This window comes from Zalophus californianus, chromosome 2 (genome assembly GCF_009762305.2).
Source record: "Zalophus californianus isolate mZalCal1 chromosome 2, mZalCal1.pri.v2, whole genome shotgun sequence".
NCBI lineage: Eukaryota > Metazoa > Chordata > Mammalia > Carnivora > Otariidae > Zalophus > Zalophus californianus.
Genome location: NC_045596.1, coordinates 4,740,264 through 4,753,743, shown reverse-complemented (window position 1 = coordinate 4,753,743; position 13,480 = coordinate 4,740,264). Strand labels below are relative to the sequence as shown.

At 56.1% G+C, this 13,480-nt stretch overlaps 1 protein-coding gene across 2 annotated transcripts in view; it reads right to left on the bottom strand.

Moving 5' to 3' along the window:
* Positions 1 to 10,039: 10,039 nt before the first annotated feature.
* The window catches only part of PPP2R2C (protein phosphatase 2 regulatory subunit Bgamma), a 134,127-nt gene continuing 130,686 nt past the window's right edge, over positions 10,040 to 13,480 (bottom strand). For both annotated transcript variants that reach the window (XM_027600554.2, XM_027600555.2), the window contains exon 9: positions 10,040 to 12,785. In XM_027600554.2, the coding sequence (XP_027456355.1) occupies positions 12,494 to 12,785 (292 nt within the window). In that variant the 3' untranslated portion in view covers positions 10,040 to 12,493. The remainder of the gene's footprint in view (positions 12,786 to 13,480) is intronic.

Genomic DNA, 13,480 nt, shown 5'->3' with positions numbered 1-13,480 from the left:
AATCTACTCTTTGTCTTTTTTTTATTTAAAAAAACTTTTCGTGTACATTCGTGAACAGGTGTCTATACTTGCACTGAACTCACTAAAGTGACTTACAAAGAGCAGAACTGACATTCTCAGTAGCTGACACCCCCCCTTCCGCGCCCCCCTCCCTGTCCTCCATCAGTGTGCAGACCCTGGCGCCCCCTCCCCAGTGTTGCCCACGGCTGCCCAGCTGTGCATCAGGTCTTATGGGCAGAGGAGCCCACGTGGTCCCAGGGATCTGTGAGACTCAGGTCATGGATCAGATGGCACACACGTGGTTATTTGTGGTTTGGAGCAGCCACCCTGTGGGCAAGAAGTTTGTGCAACCATATCCTGTGTTCAGTGATGCACAATGATAATGCCACAGAAAGACAATCAGAACTTGAGCCATTTAGGGGTGCTAGAGCAGCTTGGTCCCTCCGTAAACTTATGCCCCCTCAGCAACCTGTGTCTGAGTGCCCCAGGTCTTTTGTTTCTTCCCTGAGGTTGAGGACAAAGCCACCACCCCGCTCCTCCCCAGGGGCAGAGCCCCGGTGAGCCGTGGGTCTGCGTCTTTGCAGAGGTCAGGAAACCTGGAGTCCTTCCTACATTCTTTCTGTGGTTTGGAGACCTTGCACTGACCGTTCCGGGGGTGGCTGCCTGTGTTTTCCGTGGCCGTGGCCCATCTGGCCATGGCGGGTGGCAGCTGCACCCCTCCCGTGTCGACTCCTCCTGCATCATCCGGGGGTCTGCCTGAAATCCCGCACGCGGGGGGTGCTCGCAGGGCGGCATCCCTCGGTGCCGGGTTTGCTCCCGGGTTCCTTCCCTGGGTGGTGAGGGGAGGTGAAAGGTCGGCCCATCCCCCTCTCTGATCCCAGATTTGCGAGGCCACAAAATGCATTCACAGTGTGTCCTTGCCTTCCAGAGTCCCCACTGATGGTCCAGAGAGGGGGGAACACGGTGACCACATGTGATCCTTGCACTCGGAGGCGGGGAGGTACGGGGACAACCCTGACACACGGAGGGGAAGACAGACTCAGAGACGGGGTCACGCTGCACACTAGCCGCGGGGCCAGGGCTGCACCGAGATCTGTCCCCTGGGCCGCCACGCTGCCACTCGGCCCCCAGCAGAGCCGCCTGCTCAGTGCAGGGGGTGGTGTGGTCTCAGGGGGACCACCCCAGAGTGGGGGTTGGACCCCAGACCTACCGCCTCCATCACAAACCCCTGTGTGGCCCGCAGCGGTTCAGTCCCTGTCCCCGGGCCTGTGCCCTGATCTGCAGAATGGACAGTCTGGGCTAGGTCCGTGGTTTCCAAAACTTAAACATGAAACCCTCTCTCAACTAAATGTACAGAACTCCAATCCACAGAGTGAAGAATGTGTTATTTGTAAATTCAGAGGCAACATCCGTGGCCGGTGGGAGTACCTCTCCTGTGCCTTCCCGGCTGTCTGACCTCAGGCAGGTTCAAGCTTTCCAGACCTGTACCTTTAGACCCTCACTGCACCACCTGTAAGGTCCCCTCTAGCTTTTTAAAAACAAACTTGGGGGGAACGCCTGGGTGTCTCAGTCGTTAAGCGTCTGCCTTCAGCTCAGGTCATGGTCCCAGGGTCCTGGGATCGAGCCCCGCATCGGGCTCCCAGCTCAGTGGGAAGCCTGCTTCTCCCTCTCCCTCTCCCCCTGCTTGTGTTCCCTCTCTCGCTGTGTCTCTGTTAAATAAATAAATAAAATCTTTAAAAAAAAAAATCATTGAGGGTGTGAAAAAAGTTTAATCTAAAAAAAAACTTAAACTCGGGGCGCCGGGGTGGCTCAGGTGGTTAAGCATCTGCCTTCAGCTCGGGTTGTGATCTTGGGTTCCTGGGATCGAGCCCCGTGTGGGGCTCCCTGCTCAGTGGGGAGCCTGCCTCTCCCTCTTCCCCTCCCCCTTGCTTGTGCTCTCTCTCTCTCTCTCTCTCTCTCTCTCAAATAAAATCTTTAAAAATAAATAAAAATAAAAACTTAAACTTGGGGCAGCAGGGTGGCTCAGTTAAGGGCCAACTCTTGGTTTCAGCTCCCGTCTTGATCTCAGGGTCTTGGGATCAAGCCCTGAGTTGGGCTTGGCGCTCAGCGCAGGGTCAGCTTGTCCCTCTCCCTGCTCCCTCTCTCCCTCCCTCCCTCTCTCTCTCCTCATCATAAATAAAATCTTTAAAAACAAACAAACTTTACTTAACCATGTTTAGGTTGGGACTGGTTGCGTGGGCCTGGTGTCAGGACGACCTGCCTGCAGCCCCCAGCCAGGCCCCCCAGGACACAGTCCCGCCCTCCGTCCTGCATCACGGGTTTATTTCCTCATGACTGCACGTTCAGAAAAGTTTGGTCGGTACCTAAAACAACATTCCTTATTTAACTTAACTAATGAGCCTTGAATGTACGTGTTGACAGCCACGAGCAAATATTTATTGCACTGTGATGCTGAGCAGATGCTGCTGCTCCCCAGTCTGAGTCAAACCCAGCTCCCACCCCCAGGGAAGTCACGTAGGTCGGATGTCAGTGGCCCTGATTCCATCAGAAGGGCCCTTCCCCTAACGTCAGACACAGGAGGCAGGGAGGGAAGCCCTCCAGCCTGGGGTGGGGTCGGGGTCAGGGGGCTCTGGGAGGACACGGTGCTCCCCATTCTGATAGCGAGGGAGGGGCTGCAGCTGGAGAGGTCGGAGGACTATGCATCATCCGGGGCACCCGCTGGAAGGCGTCGGGCGTGGCTCAGGAGGCCACAGCTTGCTGGACACAGCTGCAGGTCCGGTGGCCAGGTTGGAAGGGTGCCTGGGTCCTTCGGGTGGCTGGGAAGCCCTCTTGGCTCTGAAGCCAGGGCCCCAGTAAGACCCTGAAAGGCTGTCCCCTGCTTCTCACCCGACCTGGCCGGCTGTGAGCCGTTCGGTTCTGGACACTTGCTCTTCAACTGCTTCCAGGAAGTCGTGACCATCAGATTGTCCTTGGCGCCCGCGGCCCGGGGGGCTCCCCGACGTGCTGGCTGTCCCGCTTTCCCAGTGATAGCCAGGCTGCTGCCACCTGGCCCAGGACCGGGTGTCAGCCTCGTGGAGGCATTTGCCGAGCTCACGCTGCTGGAGGCCAAGGGTGCCCCGAAACCAGTTTCAGAGCTGGGCTGTGGGTCTGGCACGTCGTTCACATGAACTCACTTGGACTGCCCACAGCGGTCCCACATGAACCTCCCCCCAACACACACGCTTTTTCACATATGAGCATCGTTCAGCGTCATGGGGCAGGACTTGCCCGACGTCACGTGGCTAGGAGGGAGCAGAGCTGGGATGGGAACCAGGTCCCACTCTTTCTCCCGGGGCCACGAAGAAATCACACTGTGCTGGGGCTTAAATTCTCTCTCCACAACACCGCCCACAGGGGCTGTCCCTCGGGCCGGCGGGAAAGAACTAGGGGCAGCCAGCTGTCAGTCAGCACCGCGTCTAAACACCCGCTGGGCCCACCGTCCAGGGAGCGTCAGGGAGGGTCTGCACTGGGGCAAGGCGGCGGCGTCTGGTCATGCTTCTGGGGAGGAATATGGCACCGGGAAGCTGCTCACGGAAGACCCACTTGGGTGGCACAAAGAACCATGAGGTCTCTTCAGAGTGTCGAGCTGACAGAGGCGAGCGCCCCGAATGACAGGGACAGACTTGCCCGTGTGTGACAGGCCATGGGCAACAGGGACTGGCGTGGGCGTCCCTCTCCCAGGACCTTGGGGCTCTTTCCCGGTCCACTCTCTCTTCCTTCTCCACTCTCCTTCTTGCCCGGCTTGGGGGCAGAAGCGCCTGTCGGCACCCCGAATCCTCCGGCGGCACAGCGCAGTCCCAGGGCGAGCCCCGCCGTCCACATTCTGCCTCCCCGACCTCAGCGTCTCTATTGACCGGTGTGGCCTCACCCCCAGCCCCACGGCTCAGCGTTGCTGGCCACCCGCCTGCCGCTGGAACCTGGTGGTCTTTCTTCTGACTCCCCGGCCCAGGGATGCTCTTTGGGCCTCGGCTGACGTCCCGATCTCTCTGTGTCCCCTTGAACCCAGCACCTGAGGACGCGTCTGGCTTGTCATTTTCACTTCCCAGCTGCCTCCTCCATTCTGTCCCTGTGGGGCCCGTGCTATGTGCTGCCTGCCCCAGCACTCGTTCCCTCTGGCTTGCTGATGAAAACAGGCCCAGGCTTTTGGTTGCTTTTTTTTTTTCTCCAGTTGAAGAGAGAGCATGGGGGGCGTGCAGCACAGAGTGGGAGGGGGGAGAGGGACAAGCAGACTCCTCACTGAGCACCGAGCCTGATGCGGGCTCCATCTCAGGACCCTGAGATCATGGCCTGAGTAGAAAGAGACGCTTAACCGACTGAGCCACGCAGGTGCCCCAGGCCCAGGCTTTTTGATGGTGACCGGCCCACCCGAGCAGGAGCCCCAGGGCGTCAGATGTGAGCCAGCCGTAGGGTCCTGGCACACACTGCCCCTGCCCAGTGGTCCGGGAGCTCCCCGCTCCCCGTGAGTACAGCCCCATGCTCCTGAGACCCCACCCCCAGGTGCCTCCTGCTCGGCTTCTCGTCCTTGGAAGTGAGGGGTTTTCTTCCTTTTACCAAACGCCCCAAGTCAGCCATGCAGAGGCTCCAGCTCTCCAGCTGGAGCCAGGCCGCAGGTCAGGATCCTGCTCGTCCCCCTGGGGCCTCACCGGCGCCTGCCCTCAGGCTGAAGTTCCCACCCAGGGCCCTGGCCCCGCGGCCCCTGCCCCCGCGGCCCCTGCCCCCACTCCTCCCTGGTTCACCGTCGGCACCTTCAGAAAGCAGCATTGTCTGTCCTGAGTGGGTAGTTAACCTGTGGGAGAGTATCAGTTAGGCGCTGACGTCACCGTCCCGGAAGCAGGCCCCCGGGAGCCAGCGACAGTCACACCAAGTGGCCGCGGCCGTCCTCTCTCTGCTAGGATCGTTTGGCGGCTTCTGGCTGACTCTGGCTTCTCTGGGAGTTGTTTGGGCACAAGCGCTGCGGGGAAGGCGCACCACCCCAGCTTTCTGCAGACACAACTGCCACGTCCCCCCGAGTGCCCTCCTACGGCAGTAGCGCCTGACTCGGAGCCGAGCCCGCGGCAAGTACCGCGTTTTCCAGCCTCCCTGGCCCGGTGCATTTCCGGCCAGTGGGAGTGATCGGAGGGAACACGGGCAACTTCTAGGCAGTGGCCTTAAGGACAGAGGCGCATTCTGCGCCTGCTCCCTCTTGCCAGCCTTGCAGAGTGAAGCCACCACACTAGGCACTCCGCAGTCACGGGGCTCACCTGGGCCTCGCAGGCCGTTCTTCTCCTGGCTCTTGGCTGGAGCCACACGGCAACCCCAGGGCCAGGGGGGCAGGGCACAGGCACTGACACCCCCGGCCACCCTGTGCTCACCGGGAGCAGGGATTTCCCTGACCAGGGCAGAGCCCAGAGGGAAAGAGGCTGCTGGGGCTGTACGCGGCAGACGTTCACCATGCTCCCACCCTGCATGGCTGCAGGGAATCCCGATTCAGGCCAGCAGCGCCAGGGGTCCTGCGGAGACCCTCGAACCCTAGACGAGACCAGCCAGCCTTGGTCAGCCTGCGGATCTGGGCTGCAGCTAACCCCCGTGCTCCCTCCTCCCTCAGTGAGACCCCGTCCTCATGCTCAGCACGGGCACTGACTGTCCCCGGTGTCCCCCAAGGATGGTGGGGACCATGATGCAGCGTTCCACAGGGCTGCGCTGAAGGTGGGGTCACAGTGGGAGGGACCAGCGACGATGTCATTAACAGGCTCCCAGGGAGCTCGGGCTATGGGCTGACCACTTACACAAAGATTCTCTTGTTTAACCCACACCACCTCCCTGAGCTAGGTACTGTCATTCTCCAATGCTTTGCAGGTGAGAAAACTGAGAAGCACAGAGGTGGGAGGTGGGGGTAACATCCCCAAGGATCCACCAAAGCCAGGATGTGAGTCCCAGCAGCTGGGCTCCAGTGTCCCAGCTCGGAGCCACGGGGTATCCATGCTGCTCACACGGTGGGTGCTCAGAAGCCCTCCGTCGGGCGAATGATTAAGTAGATTTGCCAAAAGAAAAGATGATCCTTCCAAGGTGAAGTTAGCTCTTACTTGGCACGTTCATGAACAAGATGGTCATCAGCACCTCTCATAGGCTTTACAGATGAATTAAACGGATAATTCACTGCTCCAAACATTCATATCTATTTTGCATGTTTAGACTTCTCTTTTGCATAATTCTAATAATGGATTCCTTTCCATTTTCATTTGTACTTTGTCCTAATACTGCCATTGCCTTTTGCAGATTTCAGTCCCTCCTCCCTGAAATTCATCATGTCATCTGACTGCGTGGGCCCTGTGGAAATGCGAACAGTCTCCAGGTAGAGATAATGGGACTTTGTTTTTTTTTAAAAAAAAAGTGGAGTGGGGGACACGGCTGTTTGAAATGAATCACTTGCAAGTTGGGCAATTATTTCAAGCATGAAAAGCTTTTCTGTTGCTAGGACACCACCCCAGAGCTGATAAGCCTTTGTTCAAGTTTTTCTCATGTCGTTACCTTCTGCAGGTGGCCCTGAAAAGTAGTCTGGGAGAAACAGAACAGAAGACTGGGGCGCTGGGTCTTTCTTTCCAGAAGTGGTGAAAATCAACTGTCCCACACACAGTTTTCAGCTTCCCCCCAACAAAATATAGATCATTTGCTTTTCCTGCTCTCCAGAAAGGCACTGTTTTCCTTTTTAATTAACAGAATAACCGGTCTCTTAAGGACGGTGGAGTCCTCTGATGAGCTTTATTATTTTTTTTAAAGATTTGGTTAGTCTATCGAGAGAGCGGGAGCAAGTGCAAGAGAGAGTGAGCAGGGCGAGCAACAGAGGGAGAGGGACAAGCAGACCCCACACTCACACGGAGCCTGACATGGGGCTGGATCCCACGACCCCACAATGACAACTGAGCCGAAATCCAGAGTCGGCCGCCCAGTTGACTGAACCACCCAGACGTCCCACCTCTGATGAGCTTTAAAAAGTTCCTGTGCTGAATGAATCCCAGTCCGAGATGCTGATGGCTGGGCCGTGGGGTTTGGGAGGGCCCCCGGGTGAGGCTGAGGGACACCTGACCCTGAGAGCCACCGGGAGACCAGCGGTGACGGGTCAGCTCACCCTCCTGCCTCCCAATCTCCACAGAGCTGGAAGAGCCCTCGGAATGTCAGCCCTCCCAAGGAGGGCACGTGGGCCCAGGGCAAGGGGTCGGGGGACGGCTGACTAGGTCTCTACAGAGACACAGCACCTCCCACGTGCCAGATGCGGTGACAGTGGCTTTGTGGACATCAGCACCCTTGAGTGTCTCGAAAACCCCTCGTGCGGTCGATGTTATTGTCACTGCTTTATAAACAAACCCTGGGCTCAGAGAAGTGCAGTGGCTTGCTGGGACCCCTGTGGCAGTCAGTCTCCAGATGGCCCCCAGTGACCCCCACCACCTGCTGCAGCTTCTTGCCCCGTGGCCCCAGGATCGGGCTATGTGACCAATCCAAGGTAGCACCTCGGAGATTACAGAAAGACCGTGGCTTTCGGCTTGGGCGCTGTCTCTATCTTAGATCGGTCACCCTGGGTGAGTAGGCTATGCTGGGGACAGCCCACGCGGCAAGGCACCAAAGCCTCAAGCCGTGTAAGTGAGCCTGGAAACAGAACCTCCGCCCCAGTCAGTTCTTCACAGGTGAAGGATGCCCTGAGCCAGAAACACCCGGCTCATCAATGTCCGATTCCCGACTTTCAGAAACCGTGTGAGACCATAAATGCCGTGGTTTCAAACTTCTACACCGGGGGGCCATTTGTTAGGGGGCAGTAGATAACAGATACAGCCTATATGCTGGTCAGTGACGAGGCTGCGATTAAACCTGGGATTGAACCCAGGTCTCCTATAGCTGTGCCCCCAGCATATCCCCAGGCCAGCAGCCCTGTCTCGTCCAGAATCTTGCCCCCAATCCCCTTAAAAGTCCCCAGGTGCCTTCAACTGTTGTCATGAAGACTCCTAGACTGTTGGATTTGCCAGCCAAGGGGGGTGGCCCCACACTTTCTCCTTACTTGAATCAGTCGTATTTTTCTAGATGTTTTGGTCACTCCTGCCTCAGTTTACTTTAACGAAGCTTAAGGCAAGTGCAGTTTTTCTGCCCATGGGGCCACGGCGATGTTCCAAGTCAGCCCAGAGCTAAGCTAGATTGAAAAGATGCCGTGGGGTCGCCCACACTGGCCCCCGGTCCCCTCTCATCAAGTTCCCGCTCCTGCCAAGATCATTTGTCCTCCTGGTCAGAGACTCCCTGTTGTCCTGCTGGAGGAGGGGCCTGAGCACCACCCAAATCTCTGTCCCACCAGCCACCAGTTACGTGACTTGGGGTTTGTCAGATGCCCAAGCCTCACTTCCTCAGGGATCCCTCTCAGGATTGCAGAAGATGAACAAGGAAGTGCCCAGCAGGGCCCTGACCACAGCGGGGTTCCCCCCCGACCCCACCAGTCCGGCTCTTACAGCTGCTCTGACCCCTGGACACGCCTTCCCCAGGCACTTTCCAACCTGGAGGACTTCACGTCTAAGTTAAAACGAGGAGGCTGTGTGAATTTCGGCAAGAGGGCCCCCTTTCAGTGAAAAGTAGCAGAAGTTCCCGTGCGGCAACTTTGCAGTGCACGTAAATAAGGAATCTAGTACCAGCAGAAATCATAAAGTTGTCTCTCGATTTTGCAAGCTGCACGCAGTTGGCCACTCTTTGCCCCAGGGGTGTCGATGCCAGAAGAACCAGGCACTGAGGTCAAGACAGGATTAAGGTCGGACCCCAGCTCCAGAACCTATGACTGCACAGGACACAAGTCTCAGACACGTGGGTTCTAGCTCTGCCCTTACCGTGTGGTCCTGGGCAAGTTCTCTAACCTCTCTGAGCCTCGAGTTCCTCATCTCTAGAACAGGAGCAGTAATAGTTACCTACCACGTGGGTCTACCGTGGCATGAAATAATGACTGCAAAGGGCTGAGTTGGTGGCCCTCAGTGGTCACTAGTGTGGTCATTACCATGTGGGCAGTGAGCCTTGGGCAGGTGCCCTAAACTTCCGGGGCTTCAGATAACTCCTCTGAGAAATCAAGGCTGTAAGGATGGTCTTTTCAGAGTTGTTATGGGAGTCAGTGAGGAATAAATCGGGGCGCCCATGTTCCTGGGCCTGTGGACTGCCCCCTCCCCCATCTTCAGAGCCAAAAATGGCAGGTGGGACCCTCCTACCACATCTGACCTTCCGTCTCTTGCCTCCTCTCCCTCTGAGGTTCTCTGCTGACAAGGACTCATGTGACAGATGGGTGCCGCCTGATGACCCGGGATAACCTCTCATCTCAAGGTCACACGTGCACAGCCCCGAGCTGGTGCTTGGTCAGCAAGGCCATGACGTTCCTGACCAACCTCTGAGCACCCACCATGTGCCTGGCACGTTCACCATCTGAGTTTGAATCCGGATTCCACCACTCCTTGGTTCTGTGAATTTGGGCGCAGGTTAAATCACTTCACCTCTCTGAGCCCCAGTTTCTCTATCTGTAAAGTGGGTATAACAGCAGGATTCTCCTCTTCCCCTGCAAAAGGGATAACATGGAGCCCAGACGAGTATGTGGGTCAGCGGCTTGAAACCCGCTCCAACACACGATGTGTGATCTCGTGCTACTTCCTTAACCTCTCTGGACCTCCATGCCCTCATCGGTACCATACCTTCATGCTGAAGTGGTGAAAAAGATCATGACAGAGTGTGAGAATACTGGAAATCATGGTGGGCTATGTGCACCTGCTTCAAAACAAAACAAAGGGCAAAACAACCATCAGTTATTGAGAGCTTATGTGCCAGACACTATGCTTTGCAGGTGCTATCCGATTCACAAGGTTAGCTCCACTTCTCCAGTGATGAAATCAGAGCTCATAAAGGTTAAAAACTTCATTAAGAGCTAGAGGTCACAGAGCCTTGAGGTGAACCAGCACCCACCGCCCTGGGCTTGGCCTCGTTAGAAACAAACGGCATTCTGAGTCTCATGTTCGATGTAACATTTGTTATTTTATTGGAAAAAGCTGGTATTAACATATTTATAATTTTATTCAACAGTTGAATAATCTGAGATACCGAAGAAAACCAGAATGCACCCATGAGCTATGGAATCCAAAGTGATCAGGTCTGTCTACCTACCACCACAATACCCGACGCCACCAGGAGCTCAGTCCTCAGAGTATTAGAATAAAAACAGAACAACCCAACAACTTCACAATGACTATGTGAACGCTCATACATTCAAGAAGAGCAGAAAATTTAAACAGTAAGAAGCAGAGTTTGTGACTATTTTACTGGCCCGTCTGCCACATACATCTAGTCTTGCCCCCCACCCCCAACATGTGTCATTATTCACAACTTGCTTTGGATATCACGATTTTCCAGGAATCTGAAGACATGCTTTTCCTCTAAGATCATTTTCTTTCTTTCTTTTCCTTTTTGGCTTGGTATCCAAAGTTTAAAACAGGAGTAAAGAACCAGGAACTGTATTAAGACCTCCCTTTGAATGTAGTGTTAAGGGTCGTTACTCTGTAGACGGTAAATGTGAAATCTACGATCTGACAGTAACCTCCAGCTGCAAAAGCAAGTCTCCTCTTAGCGTCTGAATCACAAAGGGAAACGGATTGTGCCAAATATCCGCGTAATTGTGTAAGGCCCTCAGAGCTGGATTTTGGCTTCAACAAGTTTTCTATACAAGGTACCACATTCTTGAACCTCTTTACAAAGGGGGGGAGAAAAGGAATCCAATCCTGTGATTGTTAATTTTAATTAGAATAGATATGTACATATAATACTGTCCAGGTCACCTGGATTTTACAGTGATATATAAACAAACATTCTTCATTCATGTTGATTTAAAAAACAAACCCAAAACGAAACAATGGACTCATTTCCTTGTGTAAATATCATATGGCCAGAAGTGAATGCACATGCGTTTTGTGCTTTGACACACACGAAAGTATACCATTATCCACTGAGAAAAATCTCGGGTGGGTCTGTTTCCTGGGTTGGGTTACTTCTTGTAAAAAAAAAAAAAAATGTTGGCTTCGGCCTCTGCACTCTGTTCTCTGAATCCCACGCACAGCCAGTGGTTCGCTGTAATTGTAGGCAGAGAAGACGAGTGGGGGGATGGGCGAGACGGTCTCCATGACCACGTGGCAGGAGCAGGTGCCGCGGAGACAGGCATTCTCTGAGGCCCTCAGGAAAGAGTCCTCCGAGGCCAGGTCGTTAAAGAAAATGTATCTTGAAATGGTCATAACATGCAATTTCCTCCTGGAGGCAGCTCAGTGCACCTAAACAAGGGGCTGGGGTACAGATGTGGGTGCAGCGAGGCGCCCCCAAGAGGGTGGGGGTCTGAAGTCACCACACAGAGCTTGGCACCACCGGGGTCTTCTCCATTCTCCGTGCTGCGGCTCGGGTCGCCCCGGACCCTCGTCATCGCCCACCTCCTAAGATGAAGAGGTGTTTCCAGAACCTTCCAGGCAAGAACGCTGCTTTAACACGAGCCGCCAACGTGGTGGATCGGAAAGCGCCCAGTGCTCGGGATTCCTGACTCCACCACTTGGTCGCTGCGTGCCTTGGACAAACTGTTCGTTCTGTCAGGGCCCGTTGCCTTGTGTGTATAGTGGGGATGATAATTATTCACCTTTTGTCCCTGGCGCCTGGCACAGAGCCTGGCACTCAGTGAGGGGCTGGTGTTTATGGAGTAAGTGAACGGACACCCACCTTACAGGGTCACGGACAGGGCCCATGTGAGCCCCCACAAGGTGCCCAGTGACCGTGAAGCAGAACAGGAGAGCCCCGCGGAGTGGGGACTGAATCCACGCGCCTAATGGGCCGAGCACCGTGCCTGGCCCCTGGCCCACGCTCAGCAAAGGCTGGGTACACGGTGAGAAGAACAAGCACACACACACAGGCGGGTTTCAGTGCCCCCTTTCCTCTCAGGAAACGCCGGACCTGGGGTATTGAAAGACACTAAAAGACCCTAAAAGAGGAGCTTGCACCTGCCAATTCTCAGCATGAATTCACGATCCAAAAGGCCAAGGGAAGACCCTCGGCTCTGAGATAGTGGAAATTGCTCCATTGATAACCAAAAGAATCCCTGGCTGGCTTGAGTCTGTCCTCTGTCCCCAGAACCCTGATCTAGGGCCCGGGGGAGGGGGGTGCCCAGGATGCCCACTTCCCCTGAAAGTTGCTGCTGGAAGAAGAGAAGCATGAACCCGGAGATGTCTAAGTCCTAATCGTGGAACAGGCAGCTCACGGTTAAGTACGGGAATGAAGGGCCTGGACCCCAAGGCCACGATCACGTCCATTTCACGGTCTGTGGCTATGAGCCCTCCTGACTCCTGTTTCCAAACAGAGAGTGTGACCAGCAGAGGCCGCCTGGGCCGGAGGGACAGGGCCGCTCCGGGCGGCGCTGCTCGTGTCCAGGACGGGGCTCCACACGCACCTAGTGCATCTCGGAGTTCACCTTGTCCTGGAAGATGTACAGGTTGTTGGTGGCCGCGATGGCGATGATGTTCTCGGCCGGGTGCCAGGCCGTGTGCAGGATCTTCTTGGTGAAGTCCAGGCTGTCCACGCTGATGTCGTCCCGCCTGCGCTTGCCGCCCACGCACACGCGCCGCGGCTTGAGCACGGCCCGGGGCTTGCTGCTCTCCCTCGACGCCTCCAGGGTCACATCGCGCTTGGTGTTCCGGTCAAACATGCGGAAGAAGTTGTTGTAGGCCCCTGTCATGATGACGCTGGCGGGAGGAGGAGACACGTCAGGCGGGGAGGAGGCCAGTGGAAATGTGCCACGCCCCCGGGGACAAACCCGGGGCTGCAGGGCCACCCCCTCCCCCAGGGGAAGGGACGGTCCGGTCCCCACCTTCCCTCCTCTTGGGCTCTGGTTCTCCCTCACAGCTCAGCTGCCATCCACACGCAGGCTCCCGAGACCCCTTAATGCTCTACCCCAGACACCACGGAGGAAATTCTCCTGTACTCTCCCTTGCCTCCAGGAGAGGCCTGGCCTTCCAGAGAGACTAGGCACCAGCAGAGGGAAAGCCGAGGGCAAATCAACACAGAAGCGCCGGCCCAACTGCAGGCTCCAAGGCCGACCCAGGGCTGGCCCCGACCCCACCCGCCGCACCCTTCACCGCGGGCACCCAGCACCCTCCTGTTGTGAGTAGCTGGGTGAAGACTAAATGCTCTTTGCACACGGGTGCTGTGCGGATGTTCATGCACTTCCCTGTCCTGCTAGAGAATCTGACATTCGTGATCCATTGCGTTTCTCCCCTCCCCCACCTCCCCCAAGAAGAAGGGGTTCCCGGGGCATGGGAGAAAGGCCATGTCAGTCTGCATGGTAAGAGCTGGGAGAGCCAGGATGCCAGCTATGGGGCCTAGGCCTAGAGAAGGGGTTTTGGGGTTTGGCTCAGGAGAGGCCCTGGAGCAGCCAGGC